The sequence below is a fragment of the Aulonocara sp. 'chitande type north' Nkhata Bay genome, linkage group LG2 (assembly GCF_057382095.1).
Source record: "Aulonocara sp. 'chitande type north' Nkhata Bay isolate Kocher_YH1m ecotype deep benthic linkage group LG2, A_spYH_male_GT1.1, whole genome shotgun sequence".
NCBI lineage: Eukaryota > Metazoa > Chordata > Actinopteri > Cichliformes > Cichlidae > Aulonocara > Aulonocara sp. 'chitande type north' Nkhata Bay.
The window spans coordinates 1,884,230-1,905,677 of record NC_141345.1 but is presented as its reverse complement, the minus strand read 5'-3'; the positions used below and the strand labels follow the sequence as shown (position 1 = coordinate 1,905,677).

General features: G+C 39.3%; 1 protein-coding gene across 8 annotated transcripts in view; it reads right to left on the bottom strand.

Moving 5' to 3' along the window:
• Positions 1–21,448, bottom strand: part of diaph2 (diaphanous-related formin 2) — a 367,696-nt gene that overhangs the window by 86,695 nt on the left and 259,553 nt on the right. For all 8 annotated transcript variants that reach the window (XM_086301138.1, XM_086301187.1, XM_086301178.1 and 5 more), the window contains one exon: positions 14,260–14,384. In XM_086301138.1, coding sequence (XP_086157264.1) covers positions 14,260–14,384 — 125 coding nt within the window. The remainder of the gene's footprint in view (positions 1–14,259; positions 14,385–21,448) is intronic.

Genomic DNA, 21,448 nt, shown 5'->3' with positions numbered 1-21,448 from the left:
AAATAACACAGGAACTAATCTCCTTCATGGGAATGCAGTTTTAGCCTAACCAGCTCTATTAGAGTGCTTTAACGGTATTAGCACAATAACCAGAAGGAAAAGCCTGGAAATGGAGACACATTTAGCAATAATTACACAAAGAATGCTACAAAGTTTAAAGGCATTCCTAACACACTGGTACTATGTGTCCCCATTCCCAACTGTCGTATTTAGCGAGAAGGGGGAAAAGACAACAAACTGAACTGTGTTTCTGCACACAGCCTGGGGGTTAGATGGGTGAAATTCAATCCTCCTTTTTCCACCTGTTAGAAATCTATTATAGGCCAATAAGGATGCTGAGGGGAGAAGGTTTGAGATATTTCAGGTCAGCCTTGGAGGTTAATTGTCGAGTCGTCTGTCTGGTCAGCGAGGGGATCACTGTGTGAAACCAATCCTAAAAGCAGGGGATGAACAGTGAGTGTGGATGCCGTTCAGGAGATTAGAACCGTTGATGGAAGAAGCAGAGACTCAAAGAGAGAGAGTGAAGGGAAACATGAATGTACAGACCTCAAATCAAGTCTTTCACAAGGCTGCCATTGCAAAGTGGGTTGGAAATTCTCTTATGTGCTTAAGAGTGGTTATATGTAGCCAACAAAAACACCGTAGCCAGCTCTACTTAGATTTAAAGTGCAGGGTGCAGTTTAACCTTTCCTACAAGAAAAGATCTAGTTGATAAAAATGTTAAAATGTATAAAATCATCAATCACAAGAAGGCAGGGACACACGCACACACACTAACACACGACATCCTGCCCCATCCGTCCAAGTAATTAAAGCGGAGAGAGACTGATTAAACTCAAATTTAATCACATTCATGGAAATCTAAAGGAACTTCCATTAAACTAGTGCTACTCTTCTTTTAAGATTACTGTTTTAGAAAAACACACACACATGGAAATGAAATAGCAAGAAAATAACAGGCACCGAGGCTAGAAATGGGGAACTGTTTACTTTGTTTTGATGAAGGTCAAATTACACCCAGTGTAGGCTGTGGTGGGGTGATGATAAATATTTGGCTGTCTTTTCAGATGTAGTGAAAAGACATGGCCCTCCTGTGGGCATCGCTCCACATCTCTCGGGCCGCCTCCATACCAGTCCCATTTCACAAGTTGTTCTACATCTGTGACACGAAAACACACAAACGCTTGCACATATAAATGAACGCACAGAGGCACTTTCTCCCAGATACCCACACGTACAGAATGTCCCTCATCACCTTGCTCAGAGATGAATGAGTTCGCTGCTGTCCTCAATCATTTTAATCACTTCAATGGAAAATGTCTTATTCACAGCTATCATTTCACACTGCCTTGCAGCTATCTCATGTATACACATTTCAAGCTTGCCTTAAACACCACCCTACACACACACACACACAATGACTGCCATTCTCTGATAGTTCTGTGTAACAGAGCACTGCAAAACCCCTCCTACAGTCTCTCTCTCTCACCAGTGATAACAAGATGCCTAATGACATTACTGGCTCTCTACAACTATCACTGATAAACCCTTAAATAGACATGCATATTCACACTCACACATACTACCGTGTGTAAAAGTTTTATGCAGCCAAATAAAATCAATACTTTAAATCAATATAGCACTCTCCTACACACACTTTCGCCTAGTTTTTCAAGGTGCTTAAAAGGTATGTTGTTCCAGTCCTTTTGGGAGGCTTGCCAATGTTCTTCTGTACATTTGGACTATCTCAGTTGCCTCTGCTCTTCCTCAGAATGACTTCATGGCATTAAGATCGGGACTCCATGACTCTGCAAAAGATATTATAGCCCTGTGTATGTTGGGACTGCCGCCTCGTCTTGTCAGTTAGGATAGCACTTTATAAATCTGGCTTTATGGATGGGGTTAGGGATTTAATAAAAGAGTGGAATTCATATGCTGTCCTTTATCCCAAAATCTTTCCAGACATTAGCCTATACAGATCTCTGAGATATGAGTTATGGAAAAGCTGCTAAATGTTTTTTGTTTCAGGAGGCCTTTATTGCGAGACAAGCTAGAAAAACACAATAATGGAGACACTTCATTGCTGCCCTAATTTTCAGCTGGTGCAACAGACATACCTGACCTGTAGTCACCTGGTAACCTTTGTTAGTTCAAATCATTTTAGTGTTACCACAATTCAAACAGGTCATGTAACACTACAAATATTACTGTGAGGCTTAAACTACGATTACTCTCAATGATCTGAAGCACAGAAGCACACATGCTTCATTCCTACCCATGGCAATTCAAACCATAGTAACTGTTTAATAAAAATTATGATTCCATGCTTAACATTATTTTTATGCCTTAAAAAGGGTCACTGTTATGTGTGAAAAACTAAAGTACAATACAGTTAATTAAATTTACATTTAAATTTAATTTAGATTTGTTCCTTGGATTTTGGGAAGTTGGATAAAAGAAGAACCCTGCTGTGGACCAACTAACACACAGTATATGATGAAAATTTAGTGCAATATTTAATATAATGCAAAATTATACTGTAGACTAATTTGTTGAAATGAATGTTGTAAAAAGGCTAAAAACCTGGGTGACACAGAAACCACTATAGCATAGTAGTATTGTGTTGTCAATACTTTTTTGTGAAAATCCAGCAACAATCCTAAATATAATTATATTAGCAGTAATAATACAATAACATTTATGACAAAAATAGTTGCTACAGTCCTCTTTATAACCATCACATCAATTAATATGTATTTACTGTTTATCACCTGGAACAAAGGCTTATTAAACAGATGGATAGTGTACAAGTTGGCCACATTTATAAATTACATTCTAAAAAATTCGATTTCCTCATGCAAAGTGTAGGAATAGAGCAATGGAGTACATGAAAATAGATTTTTATTGCAAAAGGAGCACCATGACCTTGTTCACAGAAGTTGAAGAATATGACCGCTGCATCAAACAAGCTTGAGGCATCATAACCTCTGCTGTACTATCCATCACAAATGTGCCTCAAGAGCATAGAGCGCATGGAAACTGCAGTCAGTCATTCAAATGGCTGAAATAATTCTTTATTTTGCTACATCGGGTTTCAACTTGCCTCTAGAAACAATATGGAAACCTTTCCGACCAGTTTTCAATCACAATTATAGATGGCATAATCTGCTCCCTACAGATGAAAATGCTGTTCGATTGGACTTTTACAAAAAAGGTTTTTGGGTGTGTTGGTAAAAGTCGTGACAAAGTGTTACGGTGGAACAACACTTTGTCACCACCTTGCTGTGTTAAAAAACACTAATGGATGTGTCCTTTCAGTTAACCTTGCTTGCTATCTATCTTGTCTTACAAAGCTTTCAATCCAAATCTTGGATATATAAAAGTGTCCAAATGAAGTGTACAAAGAAAATGATTGGAATATACAAGAAGAAACATTAAAAAAGGGAATATGCGTGTTTGAATTTTACTTTTGGGATAAGCAAAAGACACAAAACGCATTATGAAAAGCTTACGTTTTGTTGATCAAAGTGTTATTTAAAAAACCTGTAAAACATTTATACCTATTTCTTGCCAGGTACTGTCACAAACCAATGACACAACAGCTCCTGGGATATAACAACAACAGCAAAACGTACATTTTAAAATGTTCCAGTCTGCAAAGTTTTGAATAAAAATTTAATACCTCCTATTTTTATTTTCAATTAATTTTGTAAGCTCTAAAAAAACAAAATCTGCAAAAATTCGAGGACATTTTTTCATATTTTTCCGACCTACATGAGGGTCCTTGAAAGTTGCTGTTGAAAGAAAGTTATATTTTGTCGCTACAGTTCCTAACCAGTGTTTTTAAGTTATGAAAGAAAGCTGCAACACATCAAAGGAAAAAGTCCAGGGATCAAGTATAAATTGTCAACACAAAAAGTCATTTCAAGGTCAAGGTACTAGATGCATCTCACACAGTCCCATGCTGTTAAATTGCACGGCTTAAGAGGCTAAAAGAATACACTGTGAGTGGGATAGTGAGAAAAAGACAGAAAATAGAAAAGAAGATGGAAGCCATTTAAAACATTTTTGCAACATGTCCATTATTATTTTAATATCTTTGCTATTGGAGTTAATCCCAGTGGGTTCAAGGATTTTATCTCCTAAAATGATATCGCATCATCCAATGAAAAAATACTGAGGACTAACAAAAGGTCCCACTTCACAGAAAACTGACCTATTAATCATCAGCCCAACCAGAAGGACTTTTAGGGGACAACTTATCTCAACCTATCATCTTATGCAGGGATGAAACACACCTACCAATTAACTGGTAGTGTATTGTTAATAAAAAATTAATGAATAAATAACACAGCCATGACTGTTGCTTGGACAAGAAGTATATTAGACCTGTTGATTAAAGCTGTAGATGCAGTTGGTTATACTCCATTTGAGTAACATTTCTCACATATTGCTGATTTGATTTGATTCACCGCAAATAAGTAATCATGGTATCAATATACAGTTACCTGCGCATCTCATATAACAGTATGGTCTGTCATTTATGGCAATCTATACCAGATTAGGGCTGTGCGATGTGAACAAAATCTCATATCCCGATATAAGAATTCTATCGTCCGATAACGATATAAATCACAACAATGTAACATTTTCTGTAAATTCTGTGAATCTCGACTTGCGTGAAATGTTTCCAGCTGTGCGTCATGTAGCTCGTTGTTGCTAACGACAACGCATAAAAACAGGCGCTTGGTATTTTGCGACACCATGAAACAAACGATAGCGTAAAATGAAACAATAGACGTTTTTATATCGTCATCCGATATATATCGTTATATCGAACAGCCCTATACCAGATATATTAAGTTAAAAAAATAGACTCACAGAACTATTTCAAGTCACACTTTGCATGCAAGCACCTTAAACTAAGTGAGTGACAAAGAAGAGGCGCAGCACATTGATTGGTTCAATTGACAAAACAACCAGTCACTGCCTGGGCACATTTATTGGCCTGCAGAGGCACATTACTATGTTCCCTGGCATTTGTTTGGCTTACTCAATCATAGGGGCATCAGTGCTTACCGATCGTACCGAACAAAGATTTTACTGTCATTTTAAGGTCATGCAGATTTTAAAGATTAACCCTGTGCTTTGTGAACACTTACATTGTAGGCAGGAAGTCATACATGCCAATTAAGTCTTCAGACATAGCTGTCAGTACTGGTTAAAAAGTTTTAATACAGCAACATGATCAAGGTTTTTTGTATAGAAAATCAGCAGTACCTGCATTTTTGCCTGAATGTGACGAGGTAGCATGGAGTTACAAGCCTCTCAGCACATGTCATCAGCAAAGAATATCCTCCAAAAGCTGGAATTCAACACGGTGTTTTGACAATTCTGTCTCGGCCTTGACTGGCAGTGAATGCCAGCCAATCCCCATTTGAAATGAGACAAGGAAAAACAAAGCCTGTCAGAATGAGTTGGTGAGATGTCTACTGAGAGCCACATGTGGTGAGAAAGAGAGTTGGGCGAGAGAGGGAGTGAGAAAGAAAGAAAAATAAGCGAGAGAGAGCGAGAAAGAGAGAGCGATGAGAAGAAACTGTTCCTTCTCTACATGACTCTGTCCCTGAGACAAACGTCATGCTGCTCCCCCCACAGTGGGTGACTCTGACAGGATACTGTCTGTGCAGCACTCCCCCTCTGTGTGATTGATGAGCCTCATTTTGCCAATTAATGGAGAATCCCCTGTTGACTACCATCAGATTGCCGTTTGTAACTGTTAGTGTTTCTGACTGTCACAGATTCATTTTAATTAGCGATCTCTTTCTCCTCCGACTTTTCTATTGTGTCTCGAATTTGCAGAGCTGAGTGCACAGTGACATGCCAGGGAAATGGCCCACTGTGTTATTTGCTGTCATTAATTTATTCACAAAATGAACTGCTTAAACTGCTGGAGACAAAATCTTCCTGAAAGAGTCAACTGTAATGTCAAACATATAACGAATCTTATGATCAATTAGCAAATGTGAAGCAATTAGTGCACTTTATTTGCATAATGAACAAGTAATTGCTCTAAAGAAAGCAAATCCAGTCAATAAGTTTGGCAAATGATTTTTGGGGTCATACGTACAAGCATGCTGCCAGAGAGATGTCCCACAGTCATGCAGAGGCAGCGATCCGTGGGTTTTGTCAGGGGAGAGGAAAGCTAGCCACAAGTTATAAATCAATAGAGACCCAGTAGCAAACAGTTGTACAACAATATATCCCTTGGACAGCAACAGCAAGAAAGTAATAACATTACTCGGGGACAGTAAGTACTCAAACTTTGGAAGGATTTACATTTTGTAGTGACTTTAAACCTGCATACTCTGCTAAGGATACTCAGGCCTTTTTGTAGCAATTAATACTACAAAGTAATATACTGGTCTACACTGGAATAATTAAAAAGCTTTGTACAAAGGTTTGCTTTGTGATCTACTTGCCAGCATTAAAAGCTACTTATTTCACATATAAATTCTGCTATAGTAGATGTAACATTGCTATTAGTTGTCATATAAGCCAAGTGAATAGACATAACAAACAGTTATTCAAAACATGCAAACCATCTTTTTTAAGTCAACCTATGTCATTTAACTCCAAATGTCTTATATTGTGTGTTCACATGAAAACAAAACAAGCATTGTACACCCTCAGTGGCTCATATTTACTAGACAAATAACTCTAGTCACGTTTCCCATCCACTTGCATTTGATAGAATAATTTGCCAACAATGGGCCTGCCATTCACCTGAGTCTCCGGGATTTCATTAAAACATCAAATGAATGTGAAATCATGAGCCATGACGGTAGAGAGCGGGGATGGCTAAGCAGAGAAGCGTGGTTGGTGTCTACTGCAGGATTAGAGCTCAGCAACAAGTGCTCAAGGGGGGCTTTGCATCAAACCCAGGAGCCCATGACAAATGAGGGCGACTGGGCCTCTGTCTATTACCCTGCACTAAGCCCAGGCCTTTTGGGGAAGTAATGAGGTGCAGATTGAAGCCTCTGCCACTGGGTCCTTAGCCTGGCTTTCAGTAGAGCAGAAATAATCAGCGGAGACCTGGGTCAATAGTGGCAAAGCTATAGAGCAGCTGAGCAACGCATGGAAACATGATGATAAAACCGATTAACTAAACAAATCATTTTCTATTCAGAACATGACAGCTTTTTATGATTAGTACTTGAGTCTTTGTGCTATATGTGAACTTTAAACAAACATTATAATAAATGTATTCAGCAGGGATGCAAAAAAGTGATTTGGACTCCAGAGAGTATGCCGGAAACCCAACAGGATACAACATACCGCTGAGGAGACCCTACAAGACTGATAGGGCATGAGGGCTTATCAGTCCACAAGTATATCCCCAGTACATCATGGCGGTACCTCCCATACTCCAGTACCACATCCGTTCCTGCATCTAGAGTCTACAGTCCAGGGAGTCTATCAGCAAGCTTACTCTGCTGGTTAATGAAGCTGCCACATCAGGCCAAGTGCCACAGCCTAACAAGATACTGATTGGCAAACTCCGAGGAAATTCTCTCGTATGACTAGAGAGCACAGAAATGGTCTGGCAGTAAACACGACTGGCGACAGAAAAGCCAAGTGAAGCACGATCCTTTATGTTGACAATAATCTGTGTATTTCTATTTTGCAATTTGTAATTTGTAACTTGACTACATTTATTTTGGATTTTCCATTAACTGAAATTATTCTGGTAGCTTAGAAAGATGAAATTCCAATACGACATTTTGTTTACATTGCATATAAATGTCATTAGAGTCTTGTGTTCTTGCATGTAGAAAGTCACATAGGTCCCATTGGTATAAAAGTGTTTGGCAAGTTCCCAGTTGACACATTATGGGTGTCACAGAGTGATGTTACTGATCATGTTACCAACAACACCTAAGAGGACATCACATTGACTTGCATTCCTGGATAATTAACCTAACTACTCCTGTCTAACCCTAACAGAAACTTTACCATTATCTTAATTTTTGATGTGTAAGTTGCCGCGTAACCTAATGCCATTTTAAATATCAGGATTAAGACATGGATACACGTTCTTTGCAGTCAGTGATGCAAAGCAGTTTGGAACCCGTGTACATCACCGAATGCTGAGTTTCAGACCTTGTGAAGTTTTATATTTACTTCAGTTGCTTCCTGTTTTTCACCTACAGTAAATGAAAATCATATTCAGCTGGTAATCAGGTGACTGCCATTAAAGAACTATTTTTTCCCGCCTGGATCCACCTGTATTGTAAAGTGGTTTTGAAGCGTTTGACTAAATCTGAGCAGAAAGTAAAACACCTCAGTGCACTATAGCGCATGTTAGCTATTAGTCTATAGAAATAGTGCCTACACTATTTTGAGTTCCCTCCCCAGACGCCTTAACGCCCACTCACATCCTGGGCCATCTGACCTCAGGAATTCGCATGATAAGGTGGGGCCAGGTTTCACAATGAGCTCACCCGAAACTCTGGCTGATTGTGACCCACACCCAGTTTCACACCTTGGCTCAGGTGATTAGAGGATCATCAGGGGGTCCTTTTGTCCCTCTGTGGGGGGAAACTCCCACTGGGTTTAAATCTGGGACTCTCCACCATTTGACCTTAGAACTGAAGAAGCTTCTCGGATGAGAGGTGAAACGTCTTCAAGCAACTAAAGAAGTCCAGACGCTTTTCTTTGCAAGCTCCTTTGACTACTATGACCTGGATGACTGAGAACCTTCACAGACATACACTATTTGTCTTTTTCTTAAACACACTAATAATTCAGCAACACCCATATTTATAAAGCTCAGAAGATAAAAACAAATGCAACAACACATGTTATATTTCATTCATAAACCTCTTCAGAAATATAGCTTTTTATCTTGTTTTTTATTGCAGCCTTGCTCTCTGTAGACCAACAGCACCCAGTGCAGTGCTGGGAGAACAGTGAACATCCCAGCATTGATGAGAACAGCTCGCACAAGAATGTATACTGTTTATTTTGAACAGGGTTCATACTTCTATGGAGAAGCGTGCTGGCATCTTGAGAATTATAACACATTTTCACAACTTTTTGCAGCTCAGATAAGTCATTTGTCTGCTTGTCAAAAATCAGTATGTCTGCTGAGATGCCACGTTCAAAGTGAGGAATTACTATTTATTCTTGTGACTGACTCATTCTTTCTAAATCTGAGTGGTTATCTTTATTTATTTGGACATTTACATTAAGGTGCAAGGCACACTAGCAGAACTAAAGCACGCAGGGAGCACTGCTACTTATTTACACTTGTTTCCCCTGAATTTTGGATAATTAAAAGGCTCCGTGGTTTATCTGTGTTTTAGCTAATTGGCCACACAGTTTACAGTGAATTTCATTAGCAAAAGAAACCACTTCAGTTGGGGTGGCGGGGTGGGCCATGAGGGGCTTGGAGGAAGGTGGTGATTAAGAGAGGGAGCTTATTTGCAGCGAGGGGGGTGGGGTACTTTTGCTTTAAACATTATACGGAGATACTCAGCGTGTTGCCACCAGCATGTTTTAACCCAGTTTTATTTTACACAAACATACAGAAATAAACATGATGATTCTCTAATTAATCTGACTTACATACTGAAACACATAAAGGTGTAATGAACTGTGTTAACTTTTCCAAACAACACTTACACTGTCTAGCATAAAAACGCAAAAAATACTCGCTAACAAAAAACAAAACAAGTGAGGGGTATTTCAAGCTCACCCTCTATAACAGAACAACTGCTTCACTAAGAGGCATTTATTAACCTTAAGTGTGTGGTGCTGATGCAGGGGATTTCTGCACCTGTGCAAAAACCTAGCCTGAAGCCAACAGAGTGTCCAACTGTTGCTGTTTTGACAGGGGCCATCCATAAACACACTGCGGTGAACTTCTTCCTTTGAAATGCGAACTAAATCAGACTGAAGACTAAGAGAACAACAAAAAGGAGGTACCTGTATAAATGCATCTGTCAGTTTGTATTAGAAGCTAGCCCCGGGACTGGAAAAAACAGTGTCTTGATTAGAGGACTAAACTGGTTTGAGAAACTCACACTATTATCTATGTGGGTCCAAATCCTAGGACTTCAGGCTCTCTAATCACCCAGAGGTGTCAATAACTACTGTAAATAAGTATTGCTGTTCAATCGTCACTTGTTCTTGTTGGGAAATTATCAAGAGAGGTGTGGATGTGGGAGGAATTCTACCAATTTGAATTATCTCATGATAGTTTGGCAAAATCCTTCCTACAGGGAAACAAATCCTTTTGATTTCTCTAAGACTCAGGAGTCCAGACTGATATCTAAACTCATCAGTATGACAATGCTCTCCTCAAGACTCGACTATCTAAACTTTGGGGTAAAGTAAGACTATTTTCTTATTCAACTAATAACACAGCCATGTACAATAGCTTAAAGGCACACAGCTCTATTCACTTATCCTTGTGAAAGAATTCAAAAGACGTTTCACTGAGAAAACTCAGTCACTGTGTAAAAATGTGACACACGCAAAAACACAGATATAAAATACACTAAAGATTCCCCATAGTATAATATAAATAGCAGATTTTTAATTTCTTAGTCAGAGGACCATGTTATTTTTTTGTATGAAGACGCAACAGTGATGTTCTGTGATTATTGCACTCTGGGAAGTAAAAGGTTCAACTAAATATCAGTAGTTTGTGTTAAGTCATTGAATACAGTACACAGAGATGTACTGGGCATGTCAAGGTATTCATCAGGGTCCACTCTGGTCTCTCATCCTCCCCACCAAACCACCTCTCTACATCAATATTCTAGCATGCACAATCTCATCCTATTCTGTTTTATCATATTCAGCAGCAAAGTGCAGCGTGCATGTGTGTGCACATCATAGCGATAGCCTCTCTGGTGAAATAGGGCTCTCTGGGGGCTTGTGTCTCAACTCTACAGCCTTTGTGAGCCCCCATTACTTCTGACAGATAGAGATCACAAAACTGCTGAACAAACACCCCATTCAGTAATTAGCATACATTACAGTAATGGAAAGAGAAAAATGTATCAGTAAAGCCAAATGAAGTGCTTCCACCAAGTTAGTTCTGGCTTCTTAGTCTTCGTTTTCCTCTTTGTCCTATGATTGAGATCTGGTGGCCATTTGAATGCACTGAAGTCAGTGTTAAGCTCAAGAAAGAAGTTGATTTGATCTTTGTGTCATGTTACCCTGCTAGAAAAAAATGATGACATTGTGGTCATAAGGGGATGCACATGATCAGCAACGACACTCAGGTAGGTGGTGGCATATTAAGGAATGATACCGGACGCTTAAATTCTCCCTTAAACTAGAGTAACAGAGGCAGGAGTTTACCAAAGCCAACAGGACCCAAGAGACAGTCCAGCACAAAGTAACAGGATGTAAGCTGCAAGCTGGGACAGCATAAACTGAGAGGCACAACCATGTAGCTTGAATAGTGTGCAGGAACATCTGTGCTGCATATGGACTAGAAGTCCCAAAGTACTAGAGGGAGACACCACAGAAGGTGGTCAAGAACATGGGCTGAGGTCCCATGAGACTTCAAGTTCCAGACTGACAAGCAGTTGCTGGCCAACCAAGCAGACACAGTGATGGTTGATAAAAAGCAGAGGACTGCAGTTGTGATAGATGTAGCAATTCCAGCTGACAGCAACATCAGAAAGAAGGCGCAAGAGAAAATTGAGAAGTACCAGAGCTGAAGAAACAACTGGAGCAGATGTGGAAGGTAAAAACCAAAGCCATTTCAGAGGTAATAGGACTATTAAGAGCTTTATCCCTCAAAATAGATGAGCAGCTCCAGCAGTCCAGTCCAGGCACAACATCAGAGGTCTTTTACTGGGAACAGCTAAGATATTGTGCAGACCCCTAAAACTCCCAGGTCTATGATAGAGGACCATTATTTCTATGTAACTTTGATTATACAGTCTCGAGCGGGGTATCATGTTGAAAAAGTCCATCTATTTACCTCTTTGTTTTACCTCTTTTTTTTATCAAGTTGTCACTACACTTTTTAAAACCCTGCATGGTTTTTTGCTAGTTAAAGATGAAAGACATACAGACTGGAACAGAAGCATATGTACTCACCTACACATCCAATGTAAATTACCTTCCCATTTTCTCTGCATCTCTCTCTAGCACACACACACAAACGGAGTCTGACTAATTCATCACAGTGCCCAGCCGTCAAGACAACAGAGCTTCACTTAACTTTTTCAGGGTTGCTCAAGCATCAAATGCATGACTTTTAGATGTTGTTGTTCTTCCATCTGTCATGCTTCAAGGAACCAACATCCTTTTTCTTTAATCCCAGCATAAAGTTTAAAAAGGTATGTTTCCCTTGATTGTGCTATCTTATGTACAGCAAAGGAAATGTCAACCCCCAAAATACGGCCCTGTATTTCACACTGTCACTGTTCCAACACTCGGCATTAAAGTGCCCCCTAAGCTCATAGCAAACGCTGGTACTACAAACTTCAGTGATTCAAGCAGTCTCCACTTTCAATCTCTCCTTATGGTCCATATGCATGTGGATTCATTCCATCACAATGCTCATTTACACAAAACAGTCCAAGATCTGATATCTGAGGAGATTTAATGTGGTAGCAAAATCTGAGAAAAGAGCTAAATTAACACAGACGCACACAGACACATACAGGCAAAGGTTTCCCTCTGTATCAGACCCCCGAAATCAATTCTCGGAATGAACAGTGCAAAACGTAATTTACTTCGACGTCCTGATAATATGCACTGTGCTACAATAAAACAACATATATATTTTTTTTTATAGATCCTAACATGTTAACACAAAAGAATGCATGAAATACTGAAAATCACATCCTTCTTTATTCTCCCAGTTATTCGGGAAGTAACTTTATAATCAACGATGAATACAACACTGCAAAATAAAATATAAAATATAACCATGTCATTGTTCCAACCTTTAGCAAAGTAAGACACAAAATCTGTTTTACTGCAGTAAATCTGTATGAGCGTCATTCCTAGGACCACAGCATGGCCAGGTAGGATGGGTAGGGGTGGGTGGGTGTGTGGGGTAGGGGTGATGTTTCAGGTCATGGCCAGCCAGTTTCTCTTTGCCATTCTCTGGGGAGGAACTCCAGACAGTGAAAAGGAACCATACTGCAGTATATCTACACTTCTCCATTTCCTCTCACTCAAGCCTCTAGTTCTCAACGGAGCCTGGGAATCAATACTGACATTGGGGGAAAGAGCAGCTTTCTTGCCTGCCTGCTCTGCTTCATATAGTAGCTGCCGCCAGGGAAGCCTCTGCATCAGTTTTTTCTTTTTTTAAATGTAAAAATGTAAATGTCCATCTCTGGTTTGAAGAGATTTTTAGGGACTATTGCTCTCGTCCCTCCAATTGTGCTGATTTAGCCTAAATAGATATCAGATAAAAGGAAGTAAAGATAATGTTATATGTTAACTTTTGTGTGAGCCCCTAGCATATGGAAACACCCACTCATGTTTTAAATTACTCGAGAGTAATCCTTTCTTTTCTTTATAACATTAGAGACAAACATAGGCTATCCTGCTGATTGCTTCACTGTGTTTTTCCCCATGAAAGGCACCTTAGCCTCAGGGTATTGACAACAGACTTGATTTTCACTATTGATCAAACCTATACAGTGAGAACCTTTCCTCTCAGAAAGGGCATTCAAGAAAGTGCAGAGACATGGCTAATTCAATTTGGGACTAGAGATGCTTGGGTGTAAGTGAAACACTCTGTTATCAAAACAGGAGAGGTGTCATGAGAAAAGAGTTCGTGGATGGCTGTGTGGAGAGGTTTGTGGTCGGCCAAAAGATGAAATCAGGAATAAGCGATAAGTTGGTGTGAGGGGCCAGAGTCCCTATTAGAGGTCCCCAGGGGACAGGCAGCAGTGGCAGAGTGAAGTAAAAATAGCCACAGGCATGATTTCACTCTTGGGACCCAGGGAGGACTGAAGAGGGAGATCTGATCAGCGTCTCACAGCAAGGCAGCCAGATCCATTCCCCAAGTTCCCTAGGGTGCCACCTATCACACCAAGTGACTTAAACTGCTTACCACAGCCAGGCTGAACACAAACAGCACACACCTTTGCCACTGCTCGCTACAAAATAGGACAAAGAATGTCCTAATATCGCTCAAAGCGAATGTTGTTAGGGAGCAAATTTACGTCCAAACCTGTGTATTGTCTTGGAATGAACACAATAAAAAAAGGATATAGACATCTTTTCCACAAACTTATCTTGTTCATCGGCTGTTTTGGGGAAGTTTTCGATGTCATTCTCAAGCCTCTGAATGTGCCGTTCCATGTTGGTCAAACTGCTTTTTAAGATCTCGGCGGACACTGTGGAAAAGTGAAAACACACACAATAAGCTGGTTAGTATCAACAGTTGAGCGGGCTCTTGCTCCATATAGGAGTAACCCATGATGAAAACAACACATCCCTGAAAACGTTAAACATTTAAACAAACATATCTACCGCAGAGGGAGACCGATGTGACATACTGACTCCACATAATCCATCTGCGTATGGCCTAGAAAAGTGAGCACGAGTGGTAATATGTGTGCACATTGGGTGTGTGTGCCTGTCTGCAGTGGTTCATTAATCAGTCTGTAATCACTGCTTGCAGAGTTGCTGTGGAATCCACTATATTCAGATCAGGCCTTTCAAGTAGAGACTTCAAACAGCATGCAGTGTCTTAGGGGATCAAATGGGACAGGAGCATGGATGCAGTGGCATGTTTAGGTTCCTGTAAAGGGTTTAGTTTTATTGACACACAAATTCCAGTTTGCTCAAACTGAACATATGTCATGTTGGTTAAATGGTATTGCCCAGTTTGAGAAAGGAAAGAAAAATAGGCTGATCAGAAAGCCAGTAACTAACTTTCTTTAATATCAGAGGAATGAGGAGATGGTATAAAGAGCACATGACTAAAAGTATCTCTGTTTATTTGTTTTTATTTAAGCTGGCTTTGAGCTTCCTGTACACTGTAAGCCCCGAGCCTTTTGAGAACTAAAAGAGAAACAGTTGACAAAAATACTGTACTGTATTGAGAAGAAACATCTTTGTATAGGAGTAGTTAGAAGTGAAGCTGGTAGTGAACCTACGTGAAAGAGGGTTCGTGGGTCAGCTAAACATGGGTTTATTTTACTTTCTGAGGATATGTAAGTTGAAGCTACATTCATAAAGTCACTGACTGGACTTGCACAACAGGAAAGGACACGAGGTCACAAGAACCTCTGGGATTCTTCATCTTAAGAGTGTCAGCTTTCATTCCAGTCTAGCTTTGATTTTTCACAATGTTGACTAAACACAAGCAGATGAAACTACCTACTCGGCAGAGTAACATGTATCCTGCTGATTAACAGGTCTTGCCAGCTGATATCTTATAGGTTATATGTTATTTGAATGGGCCATCCAGTTCTACTTTGCATGAACTCGTTATTATTTGTTTCAAGTACAGATTGAATACAACAACCCAGGACAACTTTTAATATTTGGCACCACTTTGACATCTGCTGAGTGTTTACATCCTTTTGTCTGTAACTGAAGAGAAACAGAAAGCTGTGGCAGGTCTCACTGACATAAGGGTCAACCTTGTCTTGCTTTACATCAGTTCCACAGCTCGAGTTTGTCCTCTCTCATTTTCTGACAATAAAATTGGATAGCAATATTTTGGATCGCATGCACTATACTGTCTGACACAAACACAAAGGGTATCTAAGCTGCATTTCCATTAGAACACACACCCATACACAGAAATTGCCTATTGTGATTGGTCTAGAAGCAATGCAGTGAGAGTGATGGGTGAGGTCACTGTCATTATTAGACTTTTCAGCTAGCTAGCTGGGTAGACTGGGAGACTCACAATCCCTCCTTCTCAATTCTGGTAGAACTGACTCCTGGGAATGACACTGAGAAGACCACACTATCACATAGTCTGTTTCTCGACTGATAGGGCCCCTGAGATCCACATGTGCTTGTCACTTTGATCTCAGACTTACTAATGGTGAAAAAGGAAAGCGAGCAGTGGACAGATGAAGCAAGAGGCAAAACAATTAAATTCACATCAAGCCACTGGGAATGCGTTTGTCATTTGTTATGGCTTATGATAGTTTTTTTGTGGATTGAGTGACAGTACTGACTAATGGCTTGGCTGAAAAACTGATCATAGGAACCAAGCATAGTGTTTTTTATGAGATCAGAGAGGGGTCATAGGAATTCAAAACAGAAACGTTAACATGGGAAGTAAACCAGATGGGAAACAAGTGAAACCCAGCTACATAACAGATTACTTGCATACATGCATTTAGCATTAAATTTGTAGCTGTAGGCCACTTTATACTTTTCATAAATTTGTATATGTAAGTAGAAAATCCAGCATTGATTCTTATGGGATGTCATTAGCTACAGTGATACCTTCTGTACGCTGAATACATGTTCCAAGTGGATGAGTGGAGAAATAAAGAGGGCAGGTAGGTATATATCATACACACAGAAGCGAGGGATGAGTGATGTGTGGCGATGTAGGAAGAAAAGAGAAAGTAAAGAAAAGACAAAAGCCATTTTAAAGCGATGCTCTAAGCTGTATGAATTACAGAGTGAGGGGAAAACTGCGAACGACATCCTTAATTTATTGACATGAGCTCGGTAAAACTGGCCATTGCAGCATTAGTCATTCCTCAGAACAAAAGGCAGACAAAATGTATTTCATCGCGTTTTGCCTTGTTTCCCTCAAATAAACTGCCAGGGAAAAATACTGTGTAGCTCACGATACCAAATCAACCGCTATAATGCGAAGATGTCAACCTTCTATTCAGTCATCTGTTGAGGGGAGCAATTTTCATTTTGATTTATTGACAAATAATACCAATCATTCAACTAATGCTCTTGCAATGCTGCCAAAAGTTACAAAGGAAATAGAGATTTATTTTGAACATCGCTGCCAACGCAGCATAAAAGATCAAGTTTTAAATAATCTAAAGACTTATGAAAACAAAGACAAATGCAACATAAATCCTTAAGAGAAGGTCATTGATAAATACATTTATTCCTTTAGCAAAGTAAGTGTATGTTGGAGAGGATATGACACAGGGAAAAGGGACACACAGAAAGGATGCACAAACACAGACTGCATAAAAGCATTTTTCAATTTTATATGTTGATTAGGTTTAAAAATGATCTCTTAATTAAAATATATCTCAAAAACTAATGACAATCCGGTTGTTCAGTCTGACGTCACTAGCCGTGTCTGGACCTAAACTCCGCTGCAGGTCCATATATCAAACGATCACTATGGCATTACTGAGAGTTGAAAAACTGTCTAAAGTCTTTCATCTTTAATAAAATGATCAGCGTTCTGCTCTACCAGGTGTAACAATTGAGTTTAACATCCAGGCATCCATGAAAACGGAATTTATGACATTTAACGGAGTTAGAAGTTAGCAGGGAGTTAGCTCGCTAGCTTCTATCTAAATACAATATAGCATGTCCTGACTGCGGGGTTTTGGAAACAAATTAAAACGTACAGCTCTGTTATCACTTCCAACATAAATGAAGACAGAAAACTAAACAGCAGTGAGTTTGTAGGGTCACTGAAGTTGGGCTAGCTGGTATATAATGATGTGCTACGTGACCGCTAGCGACACAGCTATGTTAGCATAATATAAACAAGCTAACTTTTTTTCCACTCGATAAAAGTTAACGTGAGTGTTCTCGGTGGTCAGGAACAAATGTAATCGCATGGCAGGATGCTGTAAAAGGACCAAACTTCAGCCAGGAGAACAACTGAGATAATCCATCCACAATACGAGGTTAGTCATTCATATACTGCTGCATGGGCTGGGCTGTAGTTACATCCTAAGGTTTTAAAAACTGAGCTTAAATAAATGATTAGCGGTAATAAAAGCCGAGGGAGGTCAACAGGGATCACTGACTGTTTTAGGAGCTTTTTGAGATTAAATAGAAGAAAATACAAAACATTAAACATGTTAACAACACAAAAGCCATATTAAACGCAGACTACTTTAGACCCGGAAGTAGGATTCGTCACGTCATCACTTAATAATCGGATGAGTATAAAACACTAAAAAGTCAAATGTTATATTGGATCAATTTAACTGAAATTCATGTTGCTGGGAGGAATGAAAGTTTAAAAAAAATGGGTGCCTTTCTTTACAGTGACAGCCGAAGCTATTCTCATTTGAATCAACTTGTTTTTCCATTGCATTAATTCTCTGTGAATATTTGAAATCTGCAAGTCTAAGAGGTACAGTAGTGGCTAGTATAATAGCACTTCATATGTGGAAAAATATTCCAGCCTCTGGAGATTATAGGCGTTAAATTCTTCGAGAATCCAAAACAGTTTTAGGCACGCTTGCATTTTTACCCACGCAAAGCTCTCACCATTTCATTGACTATGCAACATGTAAAGACAGGATGACCTTCAGTAAACTCTTCACATGACCAGCTACACATAATATGTGCTGAAAGGTATATTCATCACATCAGAGTAAAATTGGTTATTGATCAGCGCAATACTACCAGTCAAGACAATGACTGATTGTGTGTGTTTCTAAGTAGGTGTTGTACACATTAGTGCTACTTCAAATACTTCTACTTTAACATGACAAAGAATTTTCCTTTATCTTTTTCTTTAGTCTCGGTGGCACCTGAAAGCAAATAAGAGATGAAGTGGGAGACAGACTATTGTACAGCAGAGGAAAGCTACAAGAGGATAAACACAACTGCATGTGTTTCCTTTTCAGGAGGAATCAAAGCAGCTCAGGTTGCAGTACTGAAAGTGATAGTGTTGCTGTGACAATATAGTCACATTGTTCTTTCTGATTACCTTGAATCATGTACTCCTAAAAACAGCAGGCAGGTGAAAGCCGCAAATGAGTAAATTTAATGGACAGCATAAAGTTGGAGCTCAGGATTACCTGTAAATATTAGGGTACAATTTGAAACCATTGGAAATGATAATCTACCTTTGGTATGGTTTCCCGTTGTTTACTAGAACAAAAGATAGCTTCTTTAGTGATCTATTCATGTGTGAACAATTAAAACACCAGTTTGTTGAATTATTTAGATGCATCGTATGGATAAACGATATTATTACTTTCACTCAGAGGGCAGGAAGTAGCACAGTGTGCAAAAATAGTCACAGCTGTAATTTTCCATCAATCTTACACTAATTGTTTGCACATAAAAGGATGAAACCTTCTTGCTTTTGCTCTATTTCTTCTTTTAATTTGCATTTTCCTTAAAGCATTCATGCAGAAAAACTGTTACCATAATGAAGGATTTGTTTGCCTGATTGTAATTGATGACCCCCTGAAGAGTAAAATCAGAAGGTTTAAATTCGTAACGGTTAATCTGTAAATCCTTGCTATGATCACTTCTGAACAGAGGCCTCAGATGTTAAGCCTGGAGTCGCTACAACCACCACTCTCTCCCCATCCTGGAAAAAAACACAGCTAAATTTTGCAGTGTCACCATATCCAATATTCTTAAGCTACCAGATCAATCAAAAATAGAGAAGGAGAGATATGAACGTTAAACCAAGAAGAATAAAACATGACTGCATAATTTTTTAATTATGACATTTGAATGGAAGTATGGGCTGCAGCCAATCGGAAACGTACAGCCAGGCACCAAAAAACACACACTTTACTGTTCCTCCCGATCTAGAAGCAGGGCTTGTTTGCAATGGGGGTCATGTCTATGAGACTTTATTGCTTTTGGCAGCCATCAGAGCTACAGCCCAGTGCCAGATCTCTGGAGGAATTACAAATGGAGTCAATTACAATATATTTTGATGCATGGGAAAGTTTAGACATTGACCTGGGGTGATGACAATTCCCTGGGAAGTGCTGAAGAAATCAGTCAGGGTGATGTGTTGCTGCTATATGTAAGTCTATGCCCTCTGCAATAAAAAGAATGAGGATCTCAAAGGGTTTACCTCTTCTCTCCTGACAGCCAGCAACCTAAATGCACCTGAAGATGGTAATTTCTCTTTGTCAACACGTGTTTTTCTTTGATATTGTTATGATACGTTTCTTGTGACATGCCAACAACAGAAAATTATGAGTTAGGAATATACAGCTGGACGGTTAGGGTAACTGATTTTAAGGCAAGGTGTATGAAAAACACCAATGGAAGCTGAGTTACCGTAGCTTGAAGAGGCAAGCATGTGTTCCATCTTTCATGCATGTTTGCACTCATGTTAGGCTGACTAGGTTATCCAAATAAGTGTGCTGTTGGGTAAGTAGCAGAATAAGTAAAACCTCAGCTATGTTCTCATGCTGATGCTTCAGTCACACTTACAAGTACAACTACTAATTAATTACAATAACAAATGCCTGAATGCCTTTTAAAGTATGTATTTATGCCACAATTCATCACAATACCACAGTTTGGCTGACGCTGAATTGGAAGCACACACACAAAAGGAAATGCACACATGTATAACTTCAAAATAATAATGAAGGAAATGACTAACTTAAAATACATCAAACAGGACTGCATTCACAGTAAGATGGATATGGATATGACTTGGTGTGGCATACCAAGTCATCATGATAGCCTGCAGAGGTTGAGTCTTGCCTCTAACCTCATTCACAACTTCAAAGTTGCACCTTATCACATGGCTAAAGGTAATTCACCTGACACCTCTAAAGGGAAACACTTAACTTGCTATTTCTACATCCAAGACACCAAAACCTTACTTCAGTTATTAACTGACCTGAAATCTATAAATATATTTCTTCACAGCAATGCACTATAGTTCAGAATCAGAGAACTTTTGCAAAAAAAAGAAAGAAAGAAAAAAGAAGAGAGAGCTGGAAAAAAAAACTTAGGGAAAGAAAAAAACAGATTCAAACTGAACCAACAACAAAATCCCAGCTTTTAAATATTTAACACTGAATATAACAATGTCAATTAATATGCAGTAGCTGCAAGCACCAATTACCAGGGCGTATGCCCAAGGGTGTGTTCGTGCTCGTGCGCCCCTGAACACACATCTTCTAATACAGTTAATCTTAAAAGAAAGAGCAACTGCATCAGCACAAGAGCAAAGGAAAACTGCTGGATTCTAGTAAATATGTGATACACTACACATGATGCAAGAAGTACAAAATATGCTTTGTGCCGAGTTCAGGTTAACACTTTTTTAAATTGCAATAAAAATATGTCTGATTTCTACATATAGTAATAGTAATAATCTGTGGGACAATATTGCTGCTATTTAACTAGTTTACATTCAGTCTTATCAAAGGTTTTGCTTGAGTCTAGACTAAGAAAGGCCAACTGCTGTGGGAACACTAGAATGAGAAGAGGATAAATTGTGGGAGAGGGTCATGAACTTGACTGATATTTTTCTATTATTTATCTAAGAAAACCT